We start from the raw sequence: 23,711 nt of genomic DNA, 5'->3' as shown, positions 1-23,711 counted from the left end.
GTTGTATACAGCGCAGGCAATCGTAGTTGCAACAATTCTAATCTCTAATCACTAATCGAGAAGCTCTTGTAGACCGGGTAGCTCGGGTCTAACTCGGGCATGCAACACGGAGGATACGTCACAAGGCTTCGTCGATGGGAAGTCGTTGGCAGGTGATCAAGCTGCCCGGAGTTCTACTCCAGGGGGAATCACAGAGTTCTCCAACTAGTGCGGAAATGCCCCTAACCTTTTATATGGCTAGCGAGCCAATTGCCAGCCGCCACGTGGGAATAATTTAACATCGGCCAATCGTGTTATGCAAATCTGCATTTCCTCGGCGGGAACTCTATCCACGCTGGAACTCTTTGCCATGCCGAGACTTCCCCTGCCTTACCGTGCCTTGTGCTGGAAAGTTCCACTGTGTCGAGGCACTGATCCAAATCAGCTCTGACAGAGAACAAATCTAGGAAAATTCTCCCAGGTTATTTGAAAGTGTATATGCAAATACCCCTTGTTGCATTCCCCTTACTACTTGTCCTACTGTAATCTACCTCTTTGCAGTAGCTTGTTACTCCACCATTTGTCTCCCGTAAAAGTAATACACCCATGCTGTCACCAAAAAACACTTGATTCTTGCATCTTCTCTGTTCTCTTTCTTTAGGGTAAACAAAGCAAGTTATTTCAAGCTTTCCTCATAGGTCACGTTTTCTAGGCCTCTGATCACTTTTTTTGGCTTTCCTCTAGACTCTCTCCAGTTGATCTGTATCTTTCATGAGGTATGGTATCCAAACTGGATTAAGTACTTCAGTACTGGGGCCTTACCAGTGCTGAGTAGGGTAGAATGATAAACACACTCTTGATTATACTCCCTAGTATAGAGTTGGCATTTTATTTTTTATAACAGCATGACCTTATTGAATCCTATTTAGTTTGTAATGCACTGTAACCTCCATATCCGTTTCTACAGAACTAATGCTTACCCAGCCATTCCATTCCTCATCTTGTTTTTGTGCAGTTGATTAGTACCTAATATAGTACTTAGTGAAGTGCTTTGCACTTCTCCTTATTGAATTTCGTCCTGTACATTTCAGTTCATTTCTCTACTTTGTCAAGATCATTTTAATTCCAATCCTAGCCCCAAAGTGCTTGCAGTCTCTCCCAGCTGGGTCACGTCTGCAGATGTGATAATAAGTGCTCTCTCTCATGTATCATCCAAGTCATTAATAAAAATATTGAATAATACTGAAGAATCCTCCTTGATCCATTCCTTTAATTTTGGAGTGAGCCACTGAAAACTGCTCTAACTATATTTTTTTTCCACCTAGTTGTATACCCACCTTACTGTAATTTCATCTAAACTGGGTGGACTACTTTCCCACAGTGGGCTGTCATTGAAACCTGGAATTCTGCTGCAGGCCCCAAATATCTTGTCCCTGGAGCATCCAAGCTGTCTGCACTTAACCTTGCCAGAAAATTAAAATTACTGAATGCTTTGCTGTTTATTTCAATTATAAAGCTACTGATGGTTCTGTTGGTATCATATCTGTACAATAGCTGGTTCTCCAGAATTACATCTGCATTCAACGATTCGAACCCTCCCACCAGGGGGACAAGTTCCTAATGCTACTGAAATTCAACTTGGAAAGCACTTCTAGAAATAAAGACATACAAAAAACTAGAACTCTTGGTTCCAAAATGATACTTTTTTATTAGACCAACTGGAACATGGAAAGAAAATTGTCCTTTTCTGCAAGCTTTTGGGATCAAAGTCTCTTCGTCAGGCTCTGGGAAAAGTGTAGATGGTAAAAAGTCCCCGTAGGTAGGAAATAAGCTTTATTTTTGCACAGAGGGAACTGAAGGTGGAAGTCTGTCCCTCTGGATCTGTGAGTGTCTTTGTGAGCTGTATTGAGTAGCTCTTTGATGTGTTGATCAGGTAGAATTCCTTCCCTGGAGGTGTCAGATGGCAGGCAGGGAGGCAAAAAAAAACAAACTTCCTTGTTGTTCTGCAATGAAATTTAAAATCCAAAATTGGCTAAAATTCAGTATCTTTCATGTTCCAGGGGTGTACTTGGTAGCCGTGTTGGTCTGAGACAAAAAGACATACGAAAAACTAGAACTTCTGGTTCCAAAATAAGGTGTTTAGCTCCCTCTTTGCTCTTAAAACCGTGCTCTGCCACTGTACCACAATAAAATGCAGGTACAACAGTTAAACCATCTGTCCTGGCACTGCGACTTCTCAACAGGCTTGATGATGGTTACTTTCAGAAATTCCGGGAATTTTTTGGACTAATATCCAACTACCATATATATGCCATTGATATATAGTAGAGACAAAGTGTTTGTCTGACAGGAAGGCAGATTTAAGGCGTGGATGTAAGTTATAGAGAATGTGTACCCTGAGGGTAATGGAAAGCATTCTGTAAATCATTTCAGAGTCAAGGCTGAGAGGCAAAGTATCTCCATTAGCATTGGAGACTTGTAGAGCATCAGCAACATCTGAAGGGATGACATCCATATATTTGCCGAATCATCATGCTCTCAACAGATGCATTTTTAAAGAGAATCTCCATAAGGGACATGATAAGCATTTACAAAATATTAAATGGTGAAGAGAAAGTAATTAGGGATTTATAACTTACTCTCTTGCAATACAAGAACTAGTGGGTCACAAAATGAAACTAGTAGGTTGTAAGTCTAAAACAAACAAAGGGAAATTCTTTTTCACACCATGCATAATTTAAAATATGGAACTCATTGCCACCAAATGTTGTGGAAGCTGACAACTTAGCCAGATTAAAAAAGGGACTGATTGGATAAGTTCTTAGTGGAAAGGGGCATGAGTGATTATTAGCATGGGAGTTAAGAATACAGCCTCTGAATTAGAACTTACTATAGCTTAAATGTTGGATGCTGCATATGAAACGAATAGGAGGAAAAAACCCTGGTCATAACCAATTTACTGTTCCTTTCAGTGTTGACTCTCACTGCCACTGTGACAGGATGCCAGGCAAGATGGACTTAAGGTGTGACTCGGGAAATGGCAATTTTTACATTCTTATGTAATTCTTCCATGAATATTCCAATTATCTTGAACAGAGTGAAAAGTTCCAATTAGAGCAAATGTTACCTGTTTGTTCACATGTATTTAGTATGTCAACATAGTTACAAATATAACTTTATATTACAGTTTTCATTATTTTGCAGTAGCTCTGCCATCCATCTGCCTAGAAAACTGGCTAATTCAGCCATACTGACTCTGTTTTGCAGGTAGCATAAAGCCCAGGGTGACTTTTATCAGTATTTGGCTTCTAATCAGCCACATGTCCACGATGGAAATAAGTGCAATGTCTAGATCTTTTTCTAGAACCCTTTTTTGTATTGATCCATGATATTCCTGTGGCATTAACCCATTTTATGATGCAATAACTTTGTTTTATTTGTTTATTAAAAAGTATTTTACTGGCTTTGTCTTAGTGCGACAAGAGTTATAGGTGATAAAGTGACCAGAAGTTTAGATTTTGGAAAAATGTTTTTATACATACCTTGCAAATTTTCATTGCTTCATTATCAATATATTTTGCAATTAGTCTGAAATGATAGCAGTCTGCTCCAATAGAAATGTAAAACTGGTTGTAAATTCAAGAAGGAAAATGATAATATAGAATGTAACTCCTGACAACTATTACTAATTAAAATATATTTTATGAAAGTCTTTTTAACAGCATAGGGTTTGAAGAGAGACAAAGATCTATGTAGTTGAGACACAGAAAATGCAGATAAAATGATAGCAAGAATATATTAAATGCTATCCAGCTAGCTAAATTAAATTGGTTTAATCTGGTTATTAAAAAGTCCCTGAAATACTCCAATATTTAAAAACAGCAAAAAACAACCCTCCCCCACCTTCTTCTTTTCCTTGTGTAAATATCACAAAGCAAGGTGCAAAACAAACTAAAACAAACTATCTCATTTTTTTTAATAACATACCTAAATATAAAAGAGGATTTCATTGTCTTCAACAGTACCAGATGATAACGGTAAGTCTCTGTTCTGTTTTGATCGAATTTATTTCTCCTCAAACCAGTCTGAGTTCTGTGGTAGGTCTTTCTTAGAGTTGCTGCACTGGAAAGGTAATGCTGAACCACATGGTCCTTTGTGGTGTGCTTTGTTGATTTTGTTTGGTTTGGTTTGGTTTGGGTTTTTTTTGGTTTTTTTTATGGTACTGATGTAAAAAGTCTTTCTCCCACTCAGTAGTTGTGAAATGGCCATACAAGAATGTCATACAGAAGGGAAGAAAGCACAGGATTATGAGACCAGGTTTTGGGTATCTACATGCCTTATACTTGCTTCAGACAAAGAAGCTGCCTCGGTGCCCATAGATTTTAGGGGCAGAGGAGGATTGGGATAGAAATCAGAGCCACTGGTCCTATGTAGATTCATCGGCATTTTCCACTAAGAAGATGGTGGTTCCATTCTGATACCTTGCCACCCTGAGGCTATGGAATTACTGCTACTGTTACTGTAACAGCCTATGTATTGGGGAGACAAGTCCTTCTACTCTTCTGCCCTTAGGAAATCCACCAAGACATAACCCAGTTAGGTAGGTGTGGCTTCTATTACTCGAAGGCATAGGAAGTTTGGCTAAGCAGAGACTGTCAAAAAGCCTGAGGTTGAATCGATCCAGTCTTTGCAGTTAGTCCAAGATGCAGAGATTAAACTGAGGAACAACTGGACATATACTTTAACTTTTTTTTGATTCAGAAAATACAGCCATATATCTGCAGTGGCTCAGGCCAGAAGCTGAGGGACAGTTCTCTGGTACACAGGCAGCACAGGCTGTGTGTTCACTTCCTCTTCCTGCTGCCCCCTAGGTTTCTAGGATTTGCAGTCCAGAATCACAGCAGCAAGAATACAGGGTTGCTCATCACTTCTTCCTGCTTCCAGGCACAGGCAGGGGCTGCTTCCAGGTGTCTCTGGGATTTGTAGCCCACAGTCGCAGCAGTAAGTTTAAGTGGGATCTGGGTCTTCCCCACTCAAGCTCCAGACCCCAGCTGGGGTTTACCTGGGGGTGGGGCAATCACTCCCCCCCCCCCCCTTCTTCCCCTGCCAACCCTTCTCTGATGGAGCAGACAGCATGCTGGGATGTTGGGGAACTGTGATTTAACTTGAACAAGGAAAGGATCTGGGACAGAAATTTTATAAACTAGTTTGACCCAAATCAGTTAAGTCTGATACTACATTCATCCAGTTCCAACATTTTGAAACTGGTTTATGTGAACTGACCTTCTGTTCTGTTACAAGTTTAAACCAGTTTCTGATCACTTAAACCAGTTTATGTGTAATGTCTGTCCCTAGTCTGAGTATATATTGCGGAGTTAACTACTCAACAGTACAGTAGGCAGGAGCTTGCTTAAGCAGTAGGGACATTGCTAAGGCAGGAAGGGTAGCAGCCATAAGCTGCCTTGAAGGCATCCTGGCCATTGGGCTCAGAATGGAAACCTCTGTGGGTGGCAAGAGAGTTATCTGACAGGAAAGAGCCAGGCATAGGCAAATAATTGGACTTGAAATAACTTTTGTTTTGTTTTTTCAGCTTGCTATCTGGGCAGTTCCTGCAAAAAACAGTTTAGATATTTTCTCACAACGTATCTTAGTTCTAGTTAGGTAGAACTTGAAAGATAATGAAAATCACACAAATCCATTTCAGGACCCTTATTTCTTATAAGAAGGAATTATGCAAGAGTATAATTGTTTAGAATGAGGAAAAAATAACTGAGCCATAATAGTAGAACACACAGGACAAGAAGTTACTAAGCAAAAAAGAGATGAAAATAAAATAATGTATCCATTTGATATGGTTCCAACTTGCAAAATGCAGATCCAGGTCAGATTTCCAGCGCTTAAGAATTGTTTAGAATCAGGGATCTGGTTCAGGCTTGTTACAAAAAGGGACTAGAGCTATGCAGTTCAGTTTCAAACTTCCCCAAACTTCTAGAGACAATTTCCCCCCAAAACTTGGAAGAATTTTGCCCTTAATTTCCAGAAGACTCCATATTCAAGTTCAAACAAATCCACAGCTGCTTAAGAAGCACACAGAAGTTGAAAAATAAACCAGCAGATGGTCCTAAATGTTCATTGGGCAGAAATCCATCTTCTGAGCAAGGCTTAATATAATGAGAAATTTTTTTCTAATATTAAACATATTTTGTATCCTGAAACCAAACCTCTATAATAATTATGTTATGCTGTGACTGAGAAGCTGAATCCAGGTTAACAGCATTCTTGTTTGGTATTAGCTGAATTAATTAAAGAATTATTTTTTTCTGAAAGGCTTTTATGATATGTTGGATCATATTGGTTTACTGCAATGGAAAATGACAAAGCAAATTTGATTCCTTTTTTTTTTTTTTTAAAGGTACTACTGGTGTGTAGTAACATAGGATGATATGAGATTAATTAACTCGGATCAACATTTGAAGGCAAAAATAGATTAATTTACCTAATGAATACAAAAAAAAATTGGGTATTCTGACTGAAACTATAAAAATAATTAATGGTGAAATCATTCTGTAAACAGTTTTGAGGCAAGCACTTATTAATTTTTATGCTTCCCTTTCCTCCTCCCCCCCCCCCCCCTTTCTGACTTTTAAATAAAAGGCAGTGGTGGGCAGTGGTGTAGTATGTCAGAACCTCAATCATGGATCAGGACTTCCTAGGATGAGGTGCTCTACAAAGTGAAGAAAACAGTCCCTGCTACAAAGAGCCTAAAATTAAACGTTGGATGGTGTTCGTCCTGAGAAGTAAAAATGATAAAGAAGATAGGAAATGATAAAATCCAAAAATTACAATGAGACATGATGTGACATTCTCATGTTTTTCTCTGTCATAATTGCTAGTCGTGATTTCTTACAAGAATTCTAAAGGGAATTTCTATAATAAGCAATATCCTTCCAACAACCTGCTTGTTAAACGCCTGGTGGATTCTGTATTAAAAACTAACAGCAAGGTATAACAGCAACAGTGTCGGGCAAGTGTCAGTAACAGTAGCATCCTATCAATGGTGGTTAGATTTACTTGTAGATATAATGCACTTATAAATGCCCAAGACTGGCCAGACAAGTTGTTTAAAGTAGTTTCAGGGGGGATGGGTGGCGGGGATGGAGCAAAAGAGAGCTTTTGCTTAACTTGTGTAATCGGGCATGTACTTTCAACATACTGAGTAGGACTGAAGATGGAATTCTACCGAAACTCAGAATGAAGAAAAGGAAGAGTATCAATATGCCGAGAGTATATATAAAATCCCAGGAAAACAGGAGCAAGCAGGAACCACCTTGGGTAACTCCACAATAAGTGTCTTGTGTAGATGTGCCCAGTTAATATTGTCTAATTAGCTCCACAGGAAATGATTACTGTCCCTATTAGGCCACAGGAAACCAGTAAATGCCACAGCAGTGCACATGTAGATGCTGACATGACTGGCTGGGGCAGGCAGGTACTTCATTGTAGGGATTGCCTATTGGCTAGCTCTGGATTGCATGCTGGCTAGCCCAAACTATAGCACCCACTTAGCCCAACCAGCTCCTCCACAGCACGTTAAACTGGGTTGGAGCAGCTCCAGGTGGCAGGCTGACCCCCAGGTCCCCTGCCAGCAGGGGCTGCTCTGACCCAGCACAATGTGCTGTGGTCTCAGGTGCACATGTAAATATGATGCCCAGGAGCAATAAACTCTAGCATGATATATGCTGAAGTTTATTGCTGCACCTTAATGTGCATGTGTAGATGAGCCCACTGATGGGGTGAGACTTTAGTATGTGTTAATGGAAATTAACATATTATTAAAAGAGAAACAAACAAACAAAAACCCTTGAGTATAACGATAACGTTTCAGTGTGGGAAACAATTTTGTAGTTTACATTTTTAGTTTTCTCAGCTTTTTCCACTTTCAAAATCATGGACTGCTAATGGATCTATAAATTGAGTTTAACTTGTTTCTTTATAAGTAGGTGTCAGGGTTATTTGGAAACGTATTAGTTATGTTTAGTAACTATTATATTCATTTGTATAATCTTAACTTCACACCTAGCACTTATAGTAACTCTATATTCTATTCTGGACTTTTCTTTTTACATACTACAGTATAAAGTGAACATTCAGCTTGTTGACCTTCATAGCTGCCTTCTGTTGTAATACTTTATTCATGTTCATTTAATTTTACCTATTAATCTCTCAGCAAGTAAAACCATTTCTATGGCATCCTGTGCTGTGTAAACTTTCTAAAAATGATAAATATTGACTTTATGGCCTGCGATATGTTCAACCGTGTTGAACATATCGCATTTCAGTGTTATTTGATCAGGTGATTTCTTGTTTTGTGTGGTGTGAGCACAGATCTGTAGCTTAGTGATTACTTGCTGCTGTTACCTGGGATTTTGTTAATACATATGAGATGCTTCATAAATCTGTTTTAAGCATGTATTTTTATTTATTTATTTTTAAATAAATCCTAGTAAAGTGGTTGCCTTTCAGTAACTACCATTTAAAAGAGGAAATTGACAAAAAAGCACACAGAATTATTAAGTGGACCCTGTTAACAATGTTTCAACAGAAGAGTAACAATGATCTCTTTCTATAATATTAATGAGCTTTTTACTATAGGTTAGAACAGGGGTGGGCAATTATATTGACTGGAGGGCCACTTAACAAGTTTTGGTGAGCTGTTGAGGGCCATAAGTGTAACCCGCCTTTTGGCAGGTGCCCTGCCCCCTCGTTACCATTTGGGACCGGAAGTCCCACCCCTAACTCTTGACCTTTGCTGCCAGAAGTTCCTCCCCTTGCCCTGGGAATAGTCCTTTGGGGAGAGGGGGTTGCCATCTTAGAACCAGGAAAAAAACAAATCGTACTAAAAAAAATCAAACTTCTACTATAACGCTTCATTTTTGTCCTGATTTCTGTGTGATTGCATAATAGCTCACAATAAAGTTTTACTCTTGTATATTGTGGGGGGAGAGGGGGGTGTTTGGGGTGGGGGTGGATGAATTTAGGGGGAGTGTGGGGGCATGTGTAGGTACAGTAGAGATGTGGGGTGGGGGGGTATAAGGTGTGTGGTTGGGATGTGGATGAGTTGGGTGTTTGTATGTGGGGTGCTTCAATCCCCTGGCTTCCCCCACATGCTTTTTTCCAATGTGGCTGAGCCCAGCTCCTCCACAGGCTGAGGGGAGGGAGGTATCAGCTCTACCTGCCTGGCTCACAGCATGCTGCAAAGGGGTGAGAAAGCATCTGCCACTAGCAGGCAACAAGGGAAGCTTCTAGGAGAAGAGAGTCAGGGAAGGGGAACGAGCCTGGGGCCACCAGCTGTCTTGGCCTCTGTCCTATGCTTGCCCAGTGGGGCTGCAGCTAAACCCATACTGGATCCTTCTGCTGCTCCCACCACACCTGCCAGTCCTATGCCTGCCTGGTGGGGCTGTGGCCAAGCCCACACTGGATCCTGCTGCTGCTGCTCCCACACACGTGCCAGCTCCATGCCTGCCTGGTGGTCCTTTGTGGGCAGCCAAACTCCTTCATGTTCCCCCTGTATCCATGTGCTTGCCCACCCAGCCATACGTGATAGGGACCAAAGCAAACTGCAGGCAGAGCCCACTGCTTACCTCGTTCCCCTCAGTGCCTCGACTTTCCCTCCCTACCTGCTGCTCGGAGCACTGTAGCAGGGACAAGAAGAGAAGTCGCTGGAGGCTGGGGGAGCCCATCAATTTCTTCTGCAGCAGCCCTGCCTGGAAGCTGTGGCTGGGGCTGGGATCCTTTGGTGGGGGAGGCTGGGAGCACAGCATGTGCTATTTCGGGTGGGACTTGGCCTCATGCCAAGTGCAGCAGAGGCAGCTGAGGACCAGACCAAGTGTAATTAATTGGTGGGTCTCTGCCTGTAGGCCATATTCAATCAGCTGGTGGGCCAGATCCAGCCTGTGGGCCATGTTTTGCCCACCCCTGGGTTAGAAGCATTGTAGCCCTGCAAATTGCTAAAGTAAAAATATAACTTAGATCTTTGTGGTTTGTACAAGTTCTCCCATGGTCACTAAGAAATTTAATTATGAGAAAAAACCCCAGTAGTTCATACTGAGATGATGGATAAATAGGATGCAAAATTTTATTTAATATACATGCATTCACACAAATAATGTGACTGTAGAATAAACGAGATTCTCTCCTAAGAAAAAAGGACAAACTCACTAGCTCCTAGTGCATGCTACTCATTTTCCTAAGCAACAGGAAGAGTTGCTTGAAGATGTTTCATAGGAGGATCAAATAGCCATGTTCTTCTTTCACTTGTCCCAGTTCTATAGCACCTAGTTGCCTACCTAGAAAATCCCCGGTGAATCAGTAGTGTAGGGAACCAGCTCTTTCTGGTATTGATGCGGGGGCCCAACCTTTTTGATCCACAGGCAGGATGGGCAGTGCCAGGTTCCTCCACAGGATGGACCTGGCTGGTGGGTCTGCTCTGGTGCATGGAGCTAAATTTTGTGATGGGGGAGCTGTTAGAAGTGTTAATTGCCATAGTTCCTCCACTGCCAGATTTCTCAAACTGGGGAGTCCCCCATGGTGGATGCCATGGTCATAAGAGTTGAGAAACTCTGGTATTATTTCTGTTACCCTAGACCAATGTTGCTCAACCTTTTTCCTCCTTGGGCCAGACAGACAGTGCTGAGTCCGTCCATGGGCTGGATCCAGCCAGTAGGCCTGACCTGGTGCACAGAGCAGAGGCAGGGTGCAATCCAGCCTTATGGGGGTGGGGAGGGAGGGTATAGCTCAGGTGTGATTGGCTCCCATAGGGGAAGGGACTATAGCTTGGTCCTAATCTACTCAACTCCCAATCCAAGAGGAGGTGTAGCCTAACCCTGATTTGACTGTATTGAGTATGGCCTGGCCCAGCCCAGATGAAGCCATGTGGGAGGGCCCTGATCTGGCTGCATAGGGAGGAGGGGGGCACGGCCTGGCCCTGATCTGGCCGAATGGCTGGGAGACGGGAGGGGAGAGGTGGGTGTGTTTTAACCAGCCTCAATCCGGCCATGCAGGGGGGAGGGCACAGGACCCAACCCCTGTTTGCCTGTTAAGGGCATGGGAACATCCATATGCATGTTATAGATGTTAATATATTTCAATATATACTAATGGTAATATGACTTTTCTTATTCTAAAACAAATCTGGTATGATGCAGTCATATTGTTCCAGCATTGCCAACTTCCATGATTTTTATTTCCAGTCTCATGATATCTGGTGTTCTCTTTAGAGTCCCAGATGCTGTATTCCAGTCATTATGAAAGAATCTCAGAGGTGTGACTTACATTTGGTGTTTTGTTTTTTGTTTTTGCTTTAGATCTGCAAGCAAGAACATGGCTTCAAATGAAAGGGAGATTGTCGTTTGGGTTTGCCAAGAAGAGAAAATTGTGTGCGGACTGACAAAGCGCACAACCTGTGTAGAAGTGATCCAAGCTCTGCTAGAGGAACATCAAGCTACATGTGGGGAAAAAAAGTTTCTTTTTGGAAAAGCTAGTGATTATTGTATCATAGAAAAATGGAGAGGCTCGGAAAGGGTCCTCCCCCCTCTGACAAAAATCTTGAGACTTTGGAAGGCGTGGGGGGAAGAACGGCCTAATTTGCACTTTGTTTTGGTGAAGTCAGATGCTTTTCTCCCATTTCCATTGTGGAGGACAGCTGAAGCTAAGGTAGTTCAAAACATAGAAAGACAATGGGAGCTCAGCCCAGCAAATTACATGAAGACATTGCCAGTGGACAAGCAAAAGAGAATTGTCAGAAAGACTTTCCGGAAACTGGCCAAACTTAAACAAGACAGTATTCAGCAAGAGAGGGACAGTATGGAGACCCTGATTCATCTGATCATTTCCCAAGACCATACCATTCATCAACAAGTCATCAGAATGAAAGAGTTGGATATGGAGATTGAAGAATGTGAAGCCAAATTCCATCTAGATCGAGTAGCAAATGATGGAGAAAACTATGTGCAGAATTCTTATCTAATGACCAGTCCAAATGAGGATGAACAACAATCAAATATACCATTTGCTCAATATCAGATGCATGAATATTTAGACAAAAGTGATGGAATTTTGCAGGTGGAAGAGGGACTGAGACATCACAAATTACTAATAAAAAAACTCAATGCTGAAATTGAAGAAGTAGTAAAAAGTATGTCCTTTGACACACATGGAGATGATGAGTCTCCATCTAATGGGGCATCTAATGGTGAACTGGAAGACTCAGATTTAGAAAGTGTTAAACTTGAGCTGGAAAGAAGTATGAAAGATGGCTTGAGAATCAATTCTTATTTGAATGCCATTCAAAAAGAACTTAGTTACAGAGAGCTACTACTTCAAAAGAAGGAGAAAGAATATGAACTCCTTGCAGAAGAGTTTAATTTGCTACACGTTAAAGACAATATTGAAACTACTTTTTCACCCAGTGAAGAACAAGCCAACGACAGCGAAAACTCCAGCAAAGGCACTGTGGTGTCTGACTTTGTTCGTAGAGTGACTAATTTAGATATCAATGATACTGACTCTGACACTGGAATCAGCTCTACTCACAGTCAAGACTCTGAGACAACATTAGGAGAGATGATTCTGTTATCAACATAATTGAAGACAGTTACGAACATGACTAAGAACAATTTAACAACAATTGCCTTTGGATATTTATTACCATTTAAAAACCTTGCTATTACAGGAGCTCAGTGCTGGGAGGTGGAGCACACTGACCTCAATCCAACAGCCATGTTCACATACACATGACCAAGTACATGGGACTATTCACATACACATACATGCACAAACTTATGCATGTGCTTAAGCATGTGAATATTGTATAGGCTTAAAACAATGCTTTGCTGGATCAGTGTCAGACTGCTCAGCACTTGAAAGTGGAGCCTCAGTAGGACAGGAGGATTCTGTTTGGAAATGGGATGGAATCGAAGTACAGGTTGTGAAATCCCTTGATCCCTGAGTCCATCTCTTCATCTGACTAATCTCGTAGGAGCACGGATATAAAAAAAAAATGCATCAAATCAATTGGGCAGCTTGATTCTCTGTTCTGTTACACTGACTTTATTCATCTGAAGTTGAGTTGAACTGATCTAATACTGTAAGGGAATATAAGGTCAGGCACACAATCTAGGAAAACTTAGTTTTCATGATGTTGTAAAGACAAATAAAAAGCATGTGCTTTTTATGCAGTATATTTAAATTTCTTTGCCACAGATCACAAAGGGTAACATTCCATAAGTATCTGAGTCATATTTTCAAAAGTGATCTCATTTCCGTGGAGTGTAAACTGTGCGCAGTTTCAGTATGTCTTAGGCTCTTAAAGGCTAATGCCATAAACAAAGGCACCTAACTCTTGCTATAGTCGCCTATTTTCAGCTATTCACTGCCATTGAGATCCTTAAAACCCCTGCTTAGCTGCTTTCTGACTCTTGTTGTGCCTAGATTTTTGATAGTCAAATTCAGTTCTTCTGGTACAGAACTATGGGCTCTGTTGCCCTCTTATTGAGAGTCCCAGTTCTCACCTAAGCCCAAGAGTCACTCTCAGCCTAGCATTCCCCTGCCTATCTTTGCCTATAGCTATGGATCTACTATGTATTCTTGGTGCGTGCTTCCTAGATCAGGATTTGCCTAAAAATCAGGTAGGGATGGGACATTTTGGTGTGAGCTAGCTGGGTATACAAGTAATTTCCCGCGCCCCCTCACTAGTTAGAGCATTGATATAGAAGGGCTGCTGTCAAAACCTTTTCTTCATTTGACTATAATGAGAGGTTTAAACCTCTCTTTCTTACTTCCTAGGTGAGGGTTATTGGGTAGGCTGGGATGAATCTCAGTCTTTCCTGTTGAAATGTTGCCACTTCCTATGACTATTCATTGAGGCAGAGAAGAAACAGAATGAGAAATAAATTATAGTGTGATGGTTAAGGTATTCACCTGGGATGTAGCAGAATCAGATTCAAGATAACTGATCAGTAAACCAGCTTGCTGGTTTCTGGGAGCCTTGGTTTTAGATGCCTAAATCTCACCCACACCTTTTCCTAAAAGTATTCTCTATATAATGAAATAAGATGTGTACGTAACTTAGATTTGAGAATTCCATTATGAGGAAGGCACCTATAAGCCAAGCGTTACAACTGTGTTTCGGTGCCTAAATCTCTGTCTTTAAGCACTTTTGAATATATGCCCTAAAATCAAACTGCACATATTAATGGGAATTTTAAGGAGTGCTAGCTAAACAAAAACAAAGTTCAGTTACTTAAATCTTGGACATTTATTAAAGGACAGTATTTAGATGGCATAAATGTAAAGGACTGGTAATTTTAGCCATGTTTTTTCCTTCGACTATAGTTTTGGAGTTCACTGGTTTGTTTCCCTGATTGACAGACCATGTAGTTTTCAAAATGACCAAAGCACTTAAACTGTGCTTGTATAGATGACTTGGAGAAAATCTTTCCTAAGTAATGCAAACAGTTCTTGTTTTGAAGACTTCTGAACCCCAGTTACATTATGAAGAAAAAATTTTGTTCTATCTGTCTGTGTTGGCTGCCTTAAGATACCTTGTTTCACACCATAGCTTTATCAGTCAATATTATTTTGAGTGTTTTGAATGCCTTGGGTGTAATATGTCAAGTCCAGACCCATCAATTCTTGATGGAAACTAAATATATAAGAAATATTATACCTTAACTTTAGTAATTTATTAACACATGAACAGCCTTTTAAACTCTGTGTGTCATGTACCAGTGTGGCATGCATAGATTTGTTTTTTTTGTTTGTTTAAATCTTGAGAGTAGGTTAATATATTTCATGAATTGCATTCGAAATAATTGTTAACTATCAACAGTTATTTTAAAATACTTATTTTTGTGTGGTGGGGGGGGAGGTTGTACTCTGTCAATTCATTTCTGTATAGGAGACTACTTCAGGGCATATAAGTAACTTAAATTTCTTCTTCAGCCTGGCATCAAAATTGTTTGTCTATAGGCTTTGTGTTGGCCCTCTGCAAAGAAGTGACTTTCATCCATGCTGCATGCTTGATTGTGTTTCCATCATGTGAAATGTATGTATATTTTCAAAGTATCGCTTTCTTCTGAGAAGAAAATAGGCAGTACAGTTTTTGAGAAGTCCATAGCGGTCTGAAACTCAGCCCTATGATTTGGACGAAGCCTTTATTCCTTTTAAGGCTAACCTGAGTTAAAAAATAAATTCACTATAGCTCAATGGGCATGTCTATACGAGCATTAATGTGCCATAATTACAGCACATTAAGTTTAGTAACTGTAATAACAGGTACTAACTTAATGCACTGTAATCAGTGCACTGGCACATGTTTTTTACGTGATGGTAATGTGCAGTAGACTAATTCTACTGTGCATTAGCACTGCTTTCACTGTGACACACTGATGTGCAGTCTACTATGCTTCTAGCATCTTGTGTAGCAATGTCCAAAGTCTTTGAGCTCTCTCCCCACCCTAAATCCCTTTAATCCACGTTTAGCGAGTTAATATGTCATTCTCTAAACCAGTGCTCTCCCAATGTAGTTTTACTCCTTCCTTTCCTACTCAAATGCCTTTCCTTCACTTAAACTGATAGATGTCTCTGTCCCCTGGGAGCTGCAAAATGTCACCTTTTTGTTCTTTTCCTGTCTCTTCTTAAGTTATCTTTTTTGGAGTCCCTACACTCTTGTTTTATGTTGCATGCATTTCCATTGGGTGCACAATGCTTACTGATTAGAGGAACAAGGAAGTACTGAATGACAGGGCAACAATTCTGAGAATGAATGGTGTTGAGTAAGAATACAAGCACAGACATTGGGTTTAGCTGGGGTGAAGGCAGAAGTAATAATTTAATAGATGAGAGCTCTCTTTTGGGCATGGGGATAGTAACTGGGTGGTAAGTGGGTACGGACTCTTGCTATTGAAGTTCTGGGTTGAAATCATTTGGATGCAGGTATAACAGCGCTGAAGTCAAAGAAGATAAACTGATTTATACCAGCTGAGAATTTGGTCCTAAGACTTCTGGGGACTTCTCTGAAGTGGTCAGATCTGACAAACTTAAAAAGCAGCTTCTCTTGCCCACATATTACTATAAGCTCTGTAATTTTAATGTCATAGACTTTATATAGTAATTTCATGTTTCTACATGATTTATTGTGTAATTTTACAAATTTGATGAAGCCAGATGAGTCAAAATGTAATTACTTGTTTCAGGCTCAAGACGACTGTTTCTTTAGAAGACAAATATAAGAACATAATTATCATTTGATTATAAAGAAATTTACAGTATTTAACATGCTTTTATATACTTAATAATTACAGTGTAATTAAAGAATTATTGCGTGGTTGTCTCTTCTGCAGAAACTTCACTTCAAAATGAGTGATTGCATTTTATCTTCAGATGGTGTGTGCATGGATTATAATATCTTGATATGAATAGTCGGTATGTATGTGTGGAACTTAATTGGTACGTTTAAGTCTATGAAAATGATAGAATGACAGAACTCTAGAAAGCAGAACTCTAACTGTATCCTTTCCAATTCCATTTGGGCATCTCTTTCCTCCTGCCTGGTTGACCTAATTAACCTAAAGGATGCCTTCAGGCTACACTTGATCTTGGTGCATGTCAGCAGGATGTGCACAGCTCCCTGGCCTCAGCACAGCTCTTTGCTATGTAGCCCTATCATGGACACGAGCACATGAAAAGCCTTGCAGCTTTGTGGACTGAAACCAATGTGTTCTACAAGCCAGACCCAGCTCACAGGTTTTATGTAGCTGATGTTTGGCCTTGAGTAGTGGAAGAACAGGTTGGGGACTAGTTAGAAAAGCTGGATGCTATCATGTCAGCAGAGCTGAATGGGATGTGCCCGAGGCTACTGGAGGAATTGGCTGGGTAATTTTGGAGCCATTGGTTATCTTTGAGAACTCATGGAAGTTGGATTTTGTCCCAGATGACTGCAAAAGGGCAAATATAATACTCAATTTTAAGAAAGGGAAGGGGGAGAATACAGGGGTATATAGACCAGTCACCCTGCTTATAATATTTGGAAAGAGCATGGAGCAGGTCTTCAAGGACTCCACTGTGAAACACCTAGAGGAGAAAAAGATGATTAGAAACATCCAGCATAGATTCACTAGGAGCAAGTCATGTCTGACCAACCTGATTTCCTTCTATGATAAGGTGGCAAGTGTACAAGTGTTGATCCTCAGGAGTGATCTCTGTTAGATCTGAGAGATTTTTTTTTGTTCCAGAAAGCAAACTGTGGTTTGTTCCGGGAGAAACTGAATGCCTCTGTGCTCATGGTTTCTACCTGGAGCACTGCAACTCTCTCAGAACCATAACGTGTGTACATGGTCAGTAGGTGTAGAGCAGCATTCTTCAATATTTTATCCATTTTCATGCATTCCACAATATTTAAGCTCTAGGGTCTTACCCATCAGCTTTCTATTTCACCATGAGGCTAATTTCCAGCCCTAAGTGGGTACATCTACATGTGTATTCAGGCACATTAAATTTAGTACCACCAGTGTGAGGTACTAGACAAATGCACATTAGGCTGCCTTAATGATGGTAACAAATGTGCACGGTTTTTAAGTGATGCTTAATGCGCAGTAACCTATTTTACTGCCCATTAGCATAATCATATGATATTTTATGGGACACGTTAATTTTGCACATTTGTAGGCACCTGCCTATTAAAGCGCACGTGTAGGCGTGCCAACTGAAAACTAAAATCAATTGCTAAACAGTGATGTTAATGATCCTAATGGATGACCCATTTATCCCCCTGCCAAAGAAGGAGGCACTTTCACTTGGAATTCTTTAAATTGAAACTGGATGTCTTAGGATCTAGTCCAACAACAGGTTATAGGCCTTGATGATGGTATTCACTTATATAATAAGAAAGAATGATATTGCATTTACTCGGTGAGATTCTATGGCCTGTGTTTATACAACAGATCAAGTCAGAAGTTCTTTTTGACATTATAATCTGGAGCTGGTCAGGTCATTTCTGACATAATGAATAGTAGAGAAACATTTGTCCAAAATGTCTCTGGATTTTACAAACTCTCACTGAATTCACTGCAAACTTCCTTTGGGAACCTTCCTGAATTCCTAGCAGACTCTTCCAGAGGTAGGGAACTTATCTTCGTACAATGACATTTTATCAGTTTCACTGTTGTTAGTAGATGTGAAGTTGAAAACCAACATTATTTTTCACTAAGTAATCTGGCTCTAAAGTGGGATTCACAATACTAACTACATTTCAAGACGCCCCTGTGTCAGTGTTTCTGGTTTGGAAGACATTTTGGAAAGGTGGGGGTTTTGGTTTAAAGGAAGAAATTTTACACAAACTAACAATCCTGCTTTGCAGCCAGCTCTACTAAAATCTATGAATGGTTGCAAGGATAGTCAGGCCCAGTGTCTGCATCAGTCAGTGTCTCTAAATTCACTCAATAGATTATGCAGGAGGTAGGGTAGGTGGTAGCAGTAATGTGTAGGGGTGCACATGCACTCACTGAGAGTGTTGGTGCACCCCCTCGCAGTAGTGCTATCTGCATAGGTGGTGGTTGGGGGGGCTGGCACCCCTACCTGAGAGTACCAGCCAGGCAGCAGGGGCGCCAAGACAAGTGCTGCTGGCACTTCCAGGTGCATTCCTGCCCCTTCCAGGTATGCTGCTGGAACTTTTGGGCAGCTTTCCCTCTTAGAGCCAGCTTAGAGGGAATGTTGCTTCCAGGTCGGCACATGCGACAGGCCGTGGAGGGAGCCCTTCTCCTCCCCCCCTCCCCTCCCACAGGTTGCTGACTAGCTGCTGGGGAGGCAAGTGCCCCCTTGACTCAGGAGGCACCAGTCACCCATAGTAGGTGGCAGTGTGGCACCTTTGGGTACATGCAGACCTTCACTGTACCCAGCCTATAATCATTCTGCTTGCTTTAAGCCACATGATCATAGATCAGGAGCAGCTTGTGCACACATTTGCTGGTACCTGGAGCTATGCCAGGAATCCAATCTCAGTAATTTGGGGTGAGGAATGAATAGGCAGCTTTGCCAGGGCTAGCGGGGGGGGGGGGGGGGGCAGGGCAGGGCAGGGAGGGGGGTTGACAGTTCTGGAGGGGATTGGTAGAATCAGGGGGGTGGTGTGTCTGCATGGGAGGTCCATATGTCCATGGGAGGGGTATTATCCATTTGGGGATGGGAAGGGTTGGGGGGATAAAAATACCCCAGTCAAGGTGGGGTGGAAGGGTAGAAAGAATGCATTTCTAGGGCTGGGGTGAGAATCTGGGATTTAACAGCCTCAGGGCTGCTTTTTGAGTATGTGCAGATGTTCGGTAAATCGGGCTAACCTGTTCCAGATCTAACTTAGTTCACTTCTTCAAGTGAACTAATTTAGATCAGGCCAGCCATTTTTTGCCTGATCTAACCTACCTGAACACCTGTACTGAGCAGGACTTAAATCGATTTAACCCTAGTTAAGTCAATATAAGTGCAACATCTGTGTGTACCTTTAGAAACTATTCAGAGCAGCATAAGCTTTTATAAGCAGCAGTCTACCCAGTCAGATGATATAAATGGACCCAGAGTGCAACCATTCTAACTAGCTTCTGGGGAATGGCAGAAAGCTTATAACAAAAAGTCCTCCAATCTCAGAAGGGCTGCTGTAGCCTTACAGAAAACCTACTGAGCTTCTGCACGAAATTTAGGGGAAAGAGCTGGCATTAGCCTAAACTAATCTAGTAGGCAATTCCTTCATCTTCAGTTCCCATGTAGATCAATCAGCCATCTTTTGAGAGCGGTAGTTAACCATGTTAGTCTGAAGTTAGCATACGGAAGGGCAGTATAACACCTTATGGACTAATTCATAGAATCTCAACAGAAGTTGGATTCTTACCCCAATAGCTAGACCCCTACTCCCTCGGTAGATGGACTACTTCGTTTATGTCCTTTGAATTCTTCAACTCATCTTCTCTACTCTCAAAAGCGCACTGTCCCTTCTCTATCCTCTGTAATTAATTACTTTCATCACAAGTCCACTTGCAACACCTGATGAAGTAGGTTATAGCTTATAAAAATCATGTTTCTCTGAACGACTTAGTCAATGAGGTCCCACGCTGCCCTGCCTTCTGTCCCTTGTGTGGACAGTCGTGTTTCAGAGTACTCAGGCAAGAAGGATTTTATTCAGATTCCATTCAAGATCATAGCTCTATTGTGTTAAGTACTGTACAAACATGTAATAAGGGATAGTCTGTGCCCAAATAAGTTTACTGTTGTGGTGTTCAGGAATCAGTTTAGACCCATAGTGCTTAAGAGAGATCTTCTTTACTCGGTACCAATTCTGTCTTTGCATAAGAAAACATTGAGTTTTGCAATCTTGCCTCCCAAGATAAGCCACTTGCAGAGGTGAATCCAGAGATGTTGTAGCGGTATAGCCGCAGCCCCACCTCCTTTTCTGACTTCATGGCATGAGCAGCAACCAGCAACCTTTTTGAGTCCCCAGAGAAGGTAAGAATTCCCACCACTCTCTTCCTCTCCATGCTGGGAGGGCAGGGTGAGCTCCATGGGGCTGGCAGAGCCACTCGGAGTGCAGCCCAGCAGCAGGAGATGGGGAGAGCCAGGGTTGTGCTCCGAGCAGCTCCTCCAGCTCCATGGAGTTCACCCTGCCCTCCCAGCACTGCTGGACTGCTTCAGGGGGTGTAGGCCCCCAGATGTTTGCACAGGATGACAGGAGGCGGCTGCTGCTGCCTGGGGCCAGCAGCAGCAGCAGCCTTCCCAGCGCTGGGCATGGGTTGTGCCCAGCACCGGTCCCAGGCAGCAGTGGCAGCCTTCTGTCATCCCGCACATAGATCCAGGGGTCTTCACTAGTGGGAGAAGTCTGGCACAGCCCTACAGCCCTCCTGGGAGTGCAGGCCCCCAGATCTGCGCACGGGATGACAGGAGGCTGCCCATGCCGGCAAGTGACACGAGTTTTAGCAGTTTGAGGTGCAGAGTCCCAGAAACCCCTGTAGCTATGTCCTTGAAACTTGACAGGCTTCATGACCTGAGAAGGGGCTACCATCTCTGTAATTTTCATTGAAATCAGGCAAGAAATGACAAAGGTATAGGCGTTTTCATGATTCCCCATTATAGCTTATGGGCAAAACATCAAAACAGTTTTGATGAAATGAAATAGAACAGCACTTAGAAATTAAACAAAACGCTGTCCCTTTGAAATGCAGAAACAGAAGTAAAAACAAAACGGTGCTGTTTCGCACAGCCCTAGTGGTTACAATTATTCCCTGAAACCGTCTCGAGAAAAATAGCAAACTCAGAGTCCTTTAACACAGTATGCTTTGGAAACTGAAGAAGTTGTTGCCTACTCTTCCTTAGTATATGTTTAGACTGAGAATCTTAAAAGGCCTCAGTTCACTTGGCCTTTAATATTGCTCCTAATTAATAATAATCCTTCTTGCATTGAAGTCAATGACAAAATTTTGTTTTCAGTAAGGTAAAGATTTCACCTAACAAATTTTGCAGATACTATCTTTGAGCCCTTTGCCTCTAATTTTATCTTTTTCTAGTTAGCTTTGATGTGGGACAGTTCTGTGTGCATGCATAATCTGGAGTTTTAAAAATAAATGTGGATCAAAGGGTACTTTGGTAAAGTTCAGACTAGTTTGTCTGTTTGATCTTTCTGCCGATGTAACAATAGTGCATAGCTGTTAAGAGTTTTACGACAAAGAGTACTTCTAAAAAAAAATTACCTCGTAGTATTCTCATTCTTTATTTTTAGGAACCGCGCACACACAGCCCCCATAATGATGTTGGAAGCAAGCTATGTTGCATAGTTTAGTGGAAGTTTAAAGAGTCTAATCTTTTGAGCCAGTGGAGGCTTAAAAAGTCTATATGAGTCCAGTGCAAAAAGTCCATTAAATGTACTTAGAACAAATGTCAAAAGCATCAAAAAAAACAATGCCATGGAGCTTGATATTGACACACACTCTTAAATTACAGGCTATTGATCCACACTGGTGTACAATGTAAAAAAAATCTTCTTTCTGCAGTTTCATCCTTTCAGTACAAGTGTTTGCACAAGGTCAGTCACAAGGGACACTTGAAATGTTCCCATCCTAAAAAGCTATAGGCATTAAAGTTTCACGTCTTTCTCACTCTTCTTTTAAAGTTTTGACTTTAACTTTCTCTGTTTCATGCTGTGTCTTGGTAGCAATACTTTTGCAGAGTCAGAGAAAGAACCTAAATTAGATGAATTTATAAACTAATCCCCTTTATTAAGAGGTAAAATGCAGACTGCCAACTCCTTCCCTGATGGTTAGAAAATTTAAAAAAACTGGAAAGAGGAGAGGGCTGAGAGAGGATCAGGGAAGTATGTGTGTGCGCGCATGTGAATGCACACTTTCCTCACTCAAATCTAAAATTTTGAAATAAAATTATATTTTCAGCTGATGGCACAGGCCAGTCCTCAAAGATGTAGAATCTGGAAGTATCCCAGTTCCTTTCAGTATTTATAATAAAGACATCTTGCCTTATATGGTGTTCCCCATTTTTTGGGTAGCCAAGTGGTGATATTATAGGATCTGGAAAAGAGAGTATTGAAGGACAATTCATAGTAGTCTGGATGTAGCTGAAGAATGGTTATAATAGTGAGACTTTTCTGTGAACACAGGGGACCAGGAGTAATGGTCTTAAATTTCAGTAAGGGAAATCTAGGTTGGGTAGCAGGGGAAACTACTTTCTTACTAAGAAGGTGGCTAAACACTAGACCAGGCTAGCTAGAGAGAATGTGGACTCTCCACCCTTGTATTTTTTTTAAAAGCAGATTAGAAAACATTTAGCTAGGATGGTTTCATCAGGAATGATTCTTGAACAGGGGTTGGACTAGATGACCTTTTGAGGTCCTTTGCAGCCCTGCTTTTCCTATGATTCTAAATGCTTTATAAATACTAGTTAATTATGTTCAAGTACAACTTTTTATGCTGCACTAAAATGTACTAACATTAAATATAATTTTTTACTGCCTCAGCCTGTTCAATTGCTACTTCAGAAATCCTTATTTAAAGCTGGAGTTCATCAGTTAAAATAACCAGGAACAAAAAACATTTTTATGCCAATATAATTTTCTTCAGTTCATGAAAAAAGATACAAGTTGGTTTTACCCATCTTTAAATTATTAGAAGGAAAGCAATGTTTAAATCAAGGGATTCTGATGCATGCCTTTTGTTGGGTCTGTGTACTGAAACAATTCATCCTGAATCATTCAAGTTCCACTAAAAGAAAAATTCAATACCAGTAGAATCCATTATAAGGGATTTCCATTGTAATTACATTCTACTAGAAGCGACAAAAGCAAGATGGAAGATCTAATTTAGGGTATCGCCAAACAAGAACTGCTCCAGTGCATTCTTCTCCTCTACTTTCAGAGAATTGTCTAATAAAATTCATATGTATCCACATGAGACATCATCCGATTTCTGCACTCCATCTGTTGTAATGAGAATTCAGTAATTTACTATATATATGTGTTGATTGACTGTCGGTGCAAATGTCATACTTCTTTGACAGCAGCCTGTGGAAAGCAATTTTTCAAGTGCCCAGTTATTAAATAAACTTGTTTAAAAAGAGCCATCTTCCCTGTAGACTTGTGTTGATCTTAGAATGCACACACTGTTTCTGAATGGCAAATTGCTTTCAGCATGTGA

At 41.1% G+C, this 23,711-nt stretch overlaps 1 protein-coding gene across 2 annotated transcripts in view; it reads left to right on the top strand.

The window, feature by feature from the left end:
* Nucleotides 1-16,369, top strand: part of RASSF9 (Ras association domain family member 9) — a 38,580-nt gene extending 22,211 nt beyond the window's left edge. For both annotated transcript variants that reach the window (XM_014610933.3, XM_019480943.2), the window contains exon 2: nucleotides 11,343-16,369. In XM_014610933.3, coding sequence (XP_014466419.1) covers nucleotides 11,343-12,621 — 1,279 coding nt within the window. In that variant the 3' untranslated portion in view covers nucleotides 12,622-16,369. The remainder of the gene's footprint in view (nucleotides 1-11,342) is intronic.
* The last annotated feature ends 7,342 nt before the right edge of the window (nucleotides 16,370-23,711 follow it).

The sequence above is a fragment of the Alligator mississippiensis genome, chromosome 4, assembly GCF_030867095.1.
Source record: "Alligator mississippiensis isolate rAllMis1 chromosome 4, rAllMis1, whole genome shotgun sequence".
In the NCBI taxonomy this organism is placed as follows: Eukaryota; Metazoa; Chordata; order Crocodylia; family Alligatoridae; genus Alligator; species Alligator mississippiensis.
Note: the sequence above shows the minus strand (reverse complement) of the source record. Positions and strands in the feature narration are given on the sequence as shown.